The sequence below is a fragment of the Nomascus leucogenys genome, chromosome 16, assembly GCF_006542625.1.
Source record: "Nomascus leucogenys isolate Asia chromosome 16, Asia_NLE_v1, whole genome shotgun sequence".
Taxonomy (NCBI): Eukaryota; Metazoa; Chordata; class Mammalia; order Primates; family Hylobatidae; genus Nomascus; species Nomascus leucogenys.
In genome coordinates, this window is record NC_044396.1 from 61,534,024 (window position 1) to 61,546,885 (window position 12,862).

The 12,862-nt window shown below is 35.1% G+C and overlaps 1 protein-coding gene across 1 annotated transcript in view; it reads left to right on the forward strand.

Annotated features, from left to right (window-relative positions):
- PKHD1L1 (PKHD1 like 1) overlaps window positions 1-12,862 on the forward strand; it is a 163,575-nt gene that overhangs the window by 35,480 nt on the left and 115,233 nt on the right. Inside the window, exons 15-21 of the mRNA XM_003256116.4 lie at window positions 181-340; window positions 626-761; window positions 1,971-2,114; window positions 3,693-3,850; window positions 5,489-5,602; window positions 7,875-8,024; window positions 9,025-9,149. Coding sequence (XP_003256164.2) covers window positions 181-340; window positions 626-761; window positions 1,971-2,114; window positions 3,693-3,850; window positions 5,489-5,602; window positions 7,875-8,024; window positions 9,025-9,149 — 987 coding nt within the window. The remainder of the gene's footprint in view (window positions 1-180; window positions 341-625; window positions 762-1,970; window positions 2,115-3,692; window positions 3,851-5,488; window positions 5,603-7,874; window positions 8,025-9,024; window positions 9,150-12,862) is intronic.

The window sequence follows — 12,862 nt, forward strand, 5'->3', positions numbered from 1 at the left end:
TTTATTTTGGCAAAATGCTATGAAAATTTTAACATTTGAATATTTAAAATATGAGATACTACAATATAAGTCATTTAACAGGCAGGCTTTTAAGATAATGTTGATATTTTATTCATTAAAATAATTTCATGGCAAGTGTTCTCGAAAAAAGTTACATTCATCAGTTACTCTATTTTCCAGATATTATATTGAAATCTTGCTGCAGGAGTATAGATTAAGTGCATTTGTTGATGTCGGACTGTACCAGTATCGAAATGTTTATACTGAACAACAAACAGGAGATGCAGTGAATGAAGAACAAGTTATCAAATCCCAGTTGACAATCATTCAGGAAGTACAGGTTTGCTATGATTGTAGTTCCACTTATAGAAAGTAAATGTCCGAAGGCAGGATCTCAATTTGATTATTAATTTTACTAGATAAGATACTGTTTTAGGTGAAAGTAGTCATGGACAATTATTGAATTATGACTTTGAGTATCTGTACGATAAACCATAAAGGCTGTTGCTTGTCATTTGTAGTGAAATAGAGCAATAACGTGGCATTGAATAGCTGAATTATGATGCTCTTAAGATATATATATATGTTTTTCATATATTAAAAATTTTTTTTAATTGGAAAATAGGTTATAACATTGGAAAACTGGGAAACAACTAATGCAATTAATGAAGTTCAGAAGATCAAGGTAACCAGCCCATGTGTGGAAGCTAATTCGTGTTCACTTTACCAATATAGATTAATCTATAATATGGAAAAAACTGGTAAGTTATAAATAATAAGGGAGATACTGTTTCTCTTCATGTATATATGTAGCTATAAAAGTATTTGCTGTAGTCAAATTATACTGTCTGGAAAATATAGTTTTGATGATATGCTAGACAAAGAAGCAGAAAAATATATTATGGAAAAAAGCCTTCAGACTGGGATAGAAAATGACATCCATACAAATAACTTTCTGGCATATACCATCATTTTCTAATAATAATGATAAATATATATCTAAATGCACATGGAATTTATATATTTGTTACTCATAGGTGTAAGTTAAGAAAATAGGAATTGTGAATAGTCAATTCAAATGCCCATTAATGATAGACTGGATAAAGAAAATGTGGTACACCATAGAATACTATGCAGCCATAAAAAGGGATGAGATCATGTCCTTTTCAGGGACACGGATGGAGCTTAAAGCCATTTCCTCAGTAAACTAACTCAGGAACAGAAAACCAAACACTACATGTTCTCACTTATAAGTGGGAGCTGAACAATGAGAACACATGGACACAGGGAGGGGAACAACACACACTGGGGCCTGTTGAGGGGTGGGGTTGGCACGGGGAGGGCATTGGGTTAGGAAAAATAGCTAATGCATACTGGGCTTAATACCTAGGTGACGGTGGGTTGATAGGTGCAGCAAACCACCATGACATACATTTACCTGTGTAACAAATCTGCACATCCTGCACACGTACCCTAGAACTTAAAATAAAAATAAAAAATTTAAAAGGAATTAAATTCATCATTGCACAGAAGTAAACATGTCTTTCAATTTTTTTAATTAAATGATAGGCCTATGGAACACCAATTTATCAGCTAATAAACAACATTGCATTTCTGTATTTTACAATAAATCCTAAAATACAACTTTTGCTACTACTGTTAATTGTTTTAACCAGTAAATATTGGTGATTGCTTATTCTTTGCCAAATCCAATGATTATTACTGTGGGAATATTAAAACAATAAAATATCAGCCCTGTCCTCATAGAGATCACAAATTAATTAAATAGTCAATATTACTGAACTCGAATCAGTTTCAAAATACAATTTCTCTAAGTGATAACTTACATGGTACAGAGTATAGGTGCTTTAAAAATGTAAAAACAAGACATCAGTGTTGGCTGCGGTAGCTCAGAAAGTCTTCAAATTTTCTGTTTGTTTGTTTGTTTGTTTGTTTTAATCCAATCAAAGTACTCCTACCTGCTGATGCTTCTGAATTCATACTGCAATCAGCCTTGAATGACCTCTGGTCTATAAAACCGGACACAGTTCAAGTAATAAGAACACAGAATCCCCAGAGCTATGTCTACATGGTAACATTCATATCAACTAGAGGTAAGCATGTATTTAATTTTGTACTTCTGTAGGAAACAATTGTATATCCTGTGCCACTCTAAAAGCTCCATAAGATGACAGAGAAAAAGACTTGGTTAATGTTAGGAGAAGCAGAAATTAAATGTTTTTTTCTATGGTAATTTAAATTTTAGTTGTATTTCAAGGAATGTACAACTCCAATGCATGAGAAATGCACTATACATACTACAAATGCATTTTCCATATAATAGCCTACTTTATAAATTAGTAAAAAGTAGTGAAAACATTCATTCTGAAAATAAAATTTAGGCAAATCACTATTGTCCAGGAGAAACTCATCTGGTCAAATCTTGCCTACTGAAAGGATTTTGTGGTCAAATTCACATGGGAGACACTGTATACCATGGGTCTTCCTTGAAGACTGGCAGAGCTCATTGGAATATTAAAATCCCTGAGGAGTCCTGCAGTATTTAGAAAAAAAAAAGGAAAAAGAAAAAATCAATTCACCTGTGTTTAATGCAAACTTATTTTTTATCTCCATCTTTTTTCAAGTAATAGCTATTAACCTCCTATTAATGTTTTACACAAAACACTTTTGGAAATATTGACATAGACATTCTGCCTTCAAGTCAGACTTCACAACTAATTTGGCTATTTGGTATATTTAGCTCAGAAAGTAGGTCCCTGAATGTGTGTGTATGTATGTGTGTGTGTTTACTTTTCTTTGGGCAATCATTATTTTTCAATATGTAAGTAAAATGTTACTTAAATATTAATGTCTCATTTTATGAAATTGTTTATTTGATTGTTGAGTGGAGGATAAAGAATTTGATTTTACGTGAATTTAAGTTTTAAAAAATGTACAAAAGTTAGATTGTCAAAATACTTATGAATAAACATATGGATATCCTTTTTGATGTATTTTTATATATCAGAGAGAAATTTTAAGGCTTCAGCAGAGACCTTAAGAAATATGGTACCCAAATCCTAACTGGGAAAATTTTAAGACTTTATCCAACAAAAAGGGTCAAAAAGATCAATGAGATTCCACTGGTAGAGCATCCTTTCAAAGAGGAGAGACATTTGAGGACAGGCCTTATTCCTTTCAAAGTGGCAAAGCCAATGATTATCATCTAAGTGGCATGGTATGAACAAACCTCACAGGTTGGAGATTGTTTCCTGGAATTTAGCTGCGTGCCCTATTCATGTCTAAAGAAAATGGCAATATTCCAGCTGAGCATTTGCACTAAAATAATGGTACTAGCACAAAACTAAAAGAATTTTTGGAATATCCTACTGCTCATTGATCTTTATCTCATGGTCCTAATACATCTGTCTGTTTATCTTACAATACTTCCTTTTAAGCCATAGAAACAGCACCTTAAATATATAGCACTTTGTCTGTTTTGCTATTTATGCTATGGATAAATCTGCTCAAATTTAAGGATCTATATCGTCCCCATTCTTCTTTCTTTTGTGATAATGAAACCAATTTGGCTACATTTAAGTGTCTATTTAATATATATAAATATATATAGTTATATATATAGGCATTTTATTAGTTAACTTCTACAAATTCTCTTTGGCACTTAATTTCAGGAGACTTTGATCTGCTTCGTTATGAAGTAGTTGAAGGGAATAATGTCACACTGGATATTACAGAACAAACCAAAGGAAAACCCAACTTGGAGACATTCACACTGAACTGGGATGGGATCGCTTCTAAGCCGCTCACTCCATGGTCATCAGAGGCTGAAGTACGCTGTAGGAATGTTTCTATCACGCATTTTCCCTGCACCCTCTCACATCATTCATGGGCCATTTGTAGACAGATGGGAAAGAGACATTACTTCAAAAAAAATCACTGTAAATTATTTATCACCTGATCAACTCATCACAATTTACATACTGTGGACACTTTTATGTGAAAGGAGACTAAGAGTCAACCTAGTGCAGCCACCCCTTTTTCCAGACAAGGCATATCTCAAAGGTTCCAAAGCCTTGCCCTGCCTATGTGTAGAAGCTTTGAGTCCCTCTATGCGCACTGGAGTCGTTCTTCACTCAAAATCCAATTTGTTATCCTGTAAAATCAGAAATTCCTTGAGAGATGTAGTGCAATAAAAGCTTAGCTATAAAGTTTTGGTTAGTTTAAATATCCTATTATTTTATTGATGTATTTTTATACATCAGAGAGAAATTTTAAGGCTTCAGCAGAGACCTTAAGAAATATGGTACCCAAATCCCAATTCGGCAAATTTTAAGACTTTACCCAACAAAAAAGTGGAGCATCCTTTCAAAGAGGAGAGACATTTAAACAGAACACCATGTAAATGTCAACCTTTTATAAAGAGCACTTTAAGGAGGAGTAATACATTCTTCTATTTGGCGTGATAGGTTGGAGCCTACCCATAGTGAGGAGAAAAGGGAGAAAATATTGCAAAGACAAGAGAAGGAAAGGGAAGTTCTTAGGTCTGTGCCAACAGGGCCTAATGTATCTCCATAGGGGGCAGCCGTTCATAAAGAAAGAATGCTTGTGAGTTACAACATTTTGACAACTATCTGGACAATGAATTTAAGTTAATATTTGTTTGCGGGTTAAAGAGTGTATATTGTCTTAAGCCCTTAATTCTAAGCGACAATTATTTCTGTGCTTTGCTGGAGAAATTGATTTGGAAATTATAGGAGATTTGTGAATAAGTACTAATTTCTGCATAATCTGCAATAATTTATTTTTTTGAATAATTATAAATACAAGCTTACAGTATATGCATGTAATCTTTTTTTTTTTTTTTTTTTTCAAGACAGAGTCTTGATCTCTCACCAGGCTGGAATGCAGTGGTGTGATCTCCACTCACTGCAACCCTCCACCTCCCGGGTTCAAGCGATTCTCCTGCCTCAGCCTCCTGAGGAGCTGGGACTACAGGCGTGTGCCACGTGCCCAGCTAATTTTTATATTTTTAAAAGAGACAGGGTCTCACCATGTTGGCCAGAATCCATTGGAGTGTATAGTTTTTTTTTTCCCGTTAATTTTGAGTTAGTTGGAAAAATCATTTATTTTGAATCTATCTAATTGGATACTAATTAATTTAGGTTTGCTTCATTGCTCTCTTTAAAAAGCTACTAAACAAATATGTCTGCCTTATAACTAAGTATGCTATTATTAGCCAATTGTATGTAACTATTGTTATTCTAGAATAAAAGTCTTGAAAACTCATTAGACACTAAAATTATCCCACTAACTTAAAATTATTTAAAAAATTAACTCGTAATCATGACTAAAATATGGGAATTATGAAAATGTCCTATTAAAACTAATTAGTAGAATCAGTAGTAGGATTACTAGTGTTCTAACTTTTCATGAACAGAAGTTACTAATGCTTATATTGTTAATTTAGTTTCAGAGAGCAGTGGAAGAAATGGTTAGCACTAAGTGTCCACCACAAATTGCAAATTTTGAAGAAGGATTTGTTGTGAAATACTTCAGAGACTATGAAACTGATTTTAATCTGGTATGAAATATTTAATGAATTGTGAAACTGACCTAATAAAAATTTATATAATGGTTTGAAATTTTATAATTTCTCTTTTGAAGTAGCAGTAATAACTTTGTCATTCACAGACAAATTGCAAAAATGACTTTGTTATACATTTATTGTAAGGGCTGTTGGTAAGTGCTATTGGTAGTGCCTTCTATGATTTGTTTGTTAAAAAATTTTTACTACTCATGAATTTTCTTGCTAGAAAGTAGGAAAGCTCATCAAAGGTAAGATTTGCCGTGTTTTTGTTTATTTTGTGTATAGGCCATTGCTGTGTTGCTATAAATAAATACCTAAGACTGGGTAATTTAGAAAGAAAAGAGGTTTAATTGGCTCACAGTTCTGTAGGCTGTATGGGAAGCACGATGCTGGCATCTGCTCGACATCTTGGAAGGCCTTGGGAAACTCTCAATCATGGTGAAGGCAAAGGGGGAACAGTCATGTCACTTGGCTTGGTGAAGAGCAAGAGAAGAGAGTGGGGCAGTGCCACACACTTTTAAACAACCAGACCTTGTGAAAACTCACTCACTACCATGAGAACAGCACCGACGGGATGGTGCTAAGCCATTCATGAGAAATCCACCCCCATGATCAAATCACCTACCAACAGGCCCCACCTCAAACTTTGGGGATTACAATTCAACATGCGATTTGGTAGGGACACAGATCCAAATCATGTCATTTTGTTGGTGTTTTCTTTTTTCTTTCTTTTTTATTTTATTTTATTTTTTTATTTTTGGGATGGAGTCTCGCTCTGTCTCCAGGCTGGAGTGCAGTGGCACGATCTCAGCTCACTGCAACCTCCACCCCCCAAGTTCAAGCAATTTTCCTGCCTCAGTCTCCCGAGTAGCTGGGACTACAGGCTCGTGCCACAATGCCCGGCTAATTTTTGTATTTTTAGTAGAGACGGGGTTTCACAATGTTGGCCAGGATGGTCTCGATCTCTTGACCTTGTGATCTGCACGTCTTGGCCTCCCAAAGTGCTGGGATTACAGACGTGAGCCACCACACCCGGCCTTGGTTTGTGTTTTCTTAACATGGATGCACAGTATATCCTTTCTCCTCATTGACTTCAGAGATTATAATTTATGGTGGGGCATTATATGTTTTTATGTATTATGTAGTTTTATATAATTGCTTCTCGGCATAACACTCTGGTTAATTAGTACACGGCCCAGTCATTATTTCTTTCTTAATGAGATATTTTCTTTAAAATAGAGTAAAGGAAGAAAATTGAATATGTGCTTTCTAATTCTCATTTTCAAGGCTTCAGGAAGCCAGCTATTTGCTATTTCCAAGTGAAAACTGTAAGAATAAAAAATGTATACTCTAGTTATTTAATTCAGATTAATACCCTGGATATGAATATAAATCCTTAAAAATATCTCTCATGATACTTTTCATGAGCAGATTAGTGAGAAAAATATCTTTCCATTCAATAGATGACCCTTTCAGCTTCATTTAATAAACATATGTGTATTTATGTTCTATTTTGAATGTAGTACTAGCAGCCATGAGGATGGCACATGTAATTTACCTCCTACTCCTTTCCTACTTCATCTCTCATCACCACCCTCACGTGCATTTCCATGCTGCACCTAACCTTACAGTTTGCATTCCCAGCACCATGCTGTCTCACACCTCTGCTTTTTTGCACATATTTTGGCCTCTCTCTGAAGCTCCTACTTTCCTTTTACCATTTGCACTGTGCCTTTGACACCTTTTTTCCATTCCAGCAACTGCTATTTATCTTGAAAGACTTAACTCATTTGTCACTTCCCCTGAGTCATCTTTCCTGATGCTTTTATGTGAGTTAGATGCCTCCCTTGAGACTTAGTATGATAATCATTGGCTTTTTTGTCTTAGACGGGTGGCCTCTATCTACAGGGATAGGGTTCTTTACCACTTGAATCCTGAAGATTAAACAGCAAACAAGCAGAAACCTGACACACGGTAAACACTGCATAAACACTCATGAAAAGAATGAATAAATACTCGTAAAGAGCTCATAACGTAAGGAAAAAAGTCGAACTTGGGAACTAGTCAAATACTGGTATAAGGGATTATATAATTATGGATCCGAATGAGAGCTTTAGATTTCAGACAAGGAAGAAAACATCTCAAGTTAAAGTAATCGGGGAAACAATGGGATCTGGGTTGAACCTTGAATGGTTTGGGTGCATGCACTGGGGGAAAAACAGAACAATAAATCATGTTTTCATTGGAAATATTATTGTTTCGGTAGGAACATATTAACAGAGGGCAGAAGACAGCTGAAACTGATGCTTACTGTGGTCGTTATTCCCTGAAAAACCCAGCTGTTCTTTTTGACTCAGCAGATGTTAAACCAAACAGACGACCATATGGAGATATTTTATTGTTTCCTTATAATCAGGTAAGCTCAACAAAATGATATGCTAATTGAATCTGGAAAATACCTTGGTAATAAAATTTCATGAAATTTTAAGACAAGGAAAAATGCTTGCCATATGAATAGTATGTCATATTGTAACAGGCACTATAGTGTAAATTCTGGGTGCTTGTGGTTTCCTCTTCTGAAGATTCTCAAAATAATAAATATATACTGTATATATGTATATAGTACCATTATCATGTATTATATTTCTCTTTTAATTTCAGAAAAAATTATTTGCACACAAGTTTAAATACTAAAATAATTAAAAATGTATAAGCTTCATCATTTTTCTTCATTAATTAAGAAGAAAGAAAAATGGCTAACCGTCATAGGACAATCTTGGGTATCCAGTCAGGGAAAAGTGAAACAAAATTAGGAGCAGAGGAGATGGCAGTTTTAGTGAGGGTATTTAACACTGTTAATCATAAATTCACCCTTTCTCTTATTTTAAAATTCTCAAATTGTGGCACCTATCCTAAAATTCAAAGTTCTTAATACATTTGGCATGCTTAAGGACTTGGGGACCATTAAAATTGGTATTTAATTACTATTTTACAATGACATTCATCTTTATCTCTAAATGTTCAATGATATTTACGTCCCATTTAATCTGCCTGAATGTTTACCTCTGTTCTTTTCTATGTGCATTGGACTTTTAAATTTACTGAGTAGCTTAGAGTTAGTACATAACTCATCTCTACAGAGAGTGAATTGTTTCCAGTTTTAAAGGAAACTATATCTAAAAAAATTATAGAGAATTATCATTAATTGTAAGGTCACCTCAACGTCACTTCATCTGTAAGATCTTTCCCAATTCTTCTGCAGCTAACTGGCTGAAATTAATCATTTCTCTGTGTTCTGGTACATTTTATTTAGAAAATGCTCAATAAATATTTATTGACTTTGAATTTATTTGAATCATTACAAAACAATGTAATGGTAATATATTGTTACCAATGTTTTTCATATTTTTATGTAGTTATGTTTAGCATACAAGGGATTCCTGGCAAATTATATTGGTCTAAAATTCCAGTACCAAGACAATAGCAAGATTACTAGAAGCACTGATACACAATTTACATACAACTTTGCTTATGGAGACAAGTAAGTTACGCTATGAATTTGAAAATTACGTTATACCATGGTATATAAACTACAAAGATAAGACAAATCCATTTCTTGGGGTGTTATGTTTTTGTTTTGGTCTGTTTGGGGAGATGAGGGCAAATCATGTGCACAATGGATGTAAATGGCAGTTTTCCTATTCTACACGTGTACATCCAACAGAAATAGTCATGTTTTAAAGAAATCTATAGATTATGAAAATAACTACTGGTCATGACATAATCACCCATAACCATAAAAAGACAAAACAGTGGTAAACTTTAGAATTTAAATTATATATTACTAAATCTAATAATGTTCCTAGTTATGCTGGAAGGTAGAAAGAGACAGGCTTATCACAATGTAGTCATTATAGTTTGATCACTGAAAAAAAAGGAAGTAGAGAGATTTTGAAATAATGCTTGCTGTGCCAAAAGTTAGGCACAAAGAAATGCAAATAGAGAAACATAAAGGAAGAAACAAAATGGACCTAGAGAAGGCTATTTAATGACTACAACTGTCATGCCTTTAAACACAATTTAGTTCTATATAATTAGTTTTGGAGTTTTATTAATTTTTATATCTTCTGAAATTTATGTCAGTTGTGACTGCATTTTTATACACAGTACATACAAAAATTTCATTTACAATATTTCATTTACAATAGAAGCAATAGTGAAGACATACACAGAGACACACCTTTCTATTTTATAAAGTACTCCCCATAAATTGTTGTTGTTTATTAAAGTATAATTTACATAAAGTAAAATTCACTCTTTTTAAGTGCACAGTTCAGTGAGTTTTAACATGTGTATACAGTCATGTAACCATCACTCCACTGAAGACAGAACATTTTTTCTCTACAATTTTAGAAGTTTTTCTTTCATATAAAGCTTTTCTCATAAAAATAACCATGGTGGGATCTACATATCTTGAAAAGATTTTTTTTTGCTTTTTTTTCTGTTATAGCTACATCACAAGCTTTATTTACAGTTTATATGCTACTTTAATACATGCCATGTAAGTTTCCATCATTTTATAAGATATGGAGAGCATTATTCTATTATAATAAGATATGGAAAGCACTATTTTCTTCCCATCATAGAATAGAACTCTGTGACTCAGAACTGCCATGTGTGGAACAAGCATGAGGGAGAACCAGCGTCTCCTCTTGACACCCAGACAGAGGGAGTGAGAAAATGATCCAAAGTTGGAAATAGAACCAAATGTTGACCATAAACAAAACAAAGACAAGAAATGAAAACAGGCAAGATGTTAATGGAGAGTAGAATAGTTAGATGGGAAGAAAGGGCAGTCTTGATGGAGGAATAAGTTTCTTGATGCAAAAGCTGCTGCTCAAATCTGCAATTTCAATTGTCCTGTTTTCTACATCATCCCAACATTATTATTATTATTATTATTATTATTATTATTATTATTATTATTGAGACAGGGTCTGATTCTGTCACCCTGGCTGGAGTGCTGTGGGATCATCACAGTTCACTGCAGCCTTCACCTTCTGGGCTCAAGTGATCTTCCCACCCCAGCCTCCCCGCTGCAAGTAGCTGGGACTGCAGGTGTGCGCCACCACGCCCAGCTAATTTTTTTGTTTTTGTGGAGATTGGGTCTTGCCATGTTGCCACAGCTGGTCTTGAACTCCTAGGCTCAAGCAATCCTCCTGCCTAGGCCTCCCTCCCAAAGTGCTGGGATTACAGGCATGAGACACCCTGCTTGGCCCCCAACACTATTTTCAAAATGCATCAGCCAGTTCCCAATTCATAAGTTTAGAAATTCATATACTCTAAAAATTGTTGACATACGTTGGACTGGAAAGGAAACCTTGTTTGTTAAAGGTTTTGAAAACTATATTTTAGAGTACAAGAAGTGTGAAGTGGGAGACAGCCAGGGTGTAGACCTGGAGGTGCTCCAGCAAAGCTAGGTCCCCGGACTCTATCAGGAGGAAATCAGTTGTGTTCACTGGGACAGTGGCAGAAAGGTGACAAAAGATGGGACTAGGCAGGTGGGTGGGAGCATATCAGAGTTATCCTTCCTGTGGAACTGGAATGATCTTATGTTAAAAAAAGGAGGGGGCTGGGCAACATGGCAAAACCCCATCTCTACAAAAAATACAAAAATTAGCTGGGCACGGTGATGCACACCTGTGGTCCCAGGTACTCAGGAGGCCGAAGTGGAGGATTGCTTGAGTCCAGGAGATCCAGGCTGCAGTGAGCCAAGATTGCGCCACTGCACTCCAGCCTGGGTGACAGAATGAGACCTTGTCTTAAAGAAAAAGGGTGTGTGTGTGTGTGTGTGTGTGTGTGTGTGTGTGTGTGTGTGTGTGTAGGAAGTCATAGTCTTCCGTTTTTAATAGAAAACATCAACATCATTTTTGAAGTATATATCTCTGGCATCAGATCCTGAGCATATGGACCTAATTCTCCTCAAATACTCTGATCAATCAATGGATAAAGTGAGGGCAACTGTAGACCAAGTTTAAATACAATATCAGTATCTCTTTAGTCATGAGGTAGGCATCCGGAGTCCAACAGGTGTTTGTCAGAGGGAAAATCTTTAATAAGGGCATTAAGCTTTTCAAAGAATTTTTTAGGAAACACAAAAGTCCTGCTTCATATATTCCTTAGGTTCTTGAAATAAGCCTTAAAAAGGTAATGATTGATGTCTTCTCTTAAGTATAATATCTACATGTTTCCATAGAATGTAAAGAAAGAGAAATTCTTGTTTACACAAAGTTCATTAGATACTGAAGTGTGGTAGAACTTGAAGTGGACTTCAAAGAAGAGAGAGAGAAAAATGCCTGAAATCTATACATATTGTGGATGGTGTTTGCACAGAACCATATGATTTTAATAATTAACAATATCAATTTTAACAATATTAATTCTTCCAATCCATGAACACTGGATATATTTCCATTTGTCTGTGTTGAGAGAGATATATTAGTATTGAAAAACGTGTTGTGTCCCCCAGTGCACAAATATATGCCTTTGAGGCCATTATGTAGTTGAACCCAATGTATAAAATGGGACTGAAGCTAGCTCTTGGAATGAATGAAATGAGTGGGGCAAATGCTGCCATTCCACAGAAGAATTATTGACTCAAAAGAGGACATCCTTTGTTGGCAGTCACATAGGCAGATGCAATGCCAGGAGTCGAGCCAGCCCTGCCTCTGTTAGGTGGCAAGGAGCAGAAAAGTCCATAAACAGAATGCTTATATACCACTGCTTCATGCCCAATTTGCTATAGTCCATCTTTATGAAGCAGAAATCCTTCTCAAAGGGACATCTGAAGGTACATTTTCAGAAGGATTGATTGAATTGAACAGTGGAATAACAATTTTACTTTTAATGCCCATCGCCTTTATGCTATGCACTCCTCCACTGCCACAGGATTTTGGAACATTTTATGGATCCTTGTTTTTCTGTATCAATCAAGTCATCACTTACCATATCATTAAATAGGTCTCTCCTTTTAGCCCATAATTTGGGATGGCTGAGGGGAGGTGGGGATGGTTAATGGGTACAAAAAATAGCTAGAAAGAATGATAAGACCTAGTATTTGATAGCACAACAGGGTGGTTAAAGTCAATAATAATTTAATAGTACCTTTAAAAACAATTAAAGTATAATTTGTTTATAACACAAAGGATTAAAGGCTTGAGGGGATGGATACCCCATTTTACATGATATGATTAT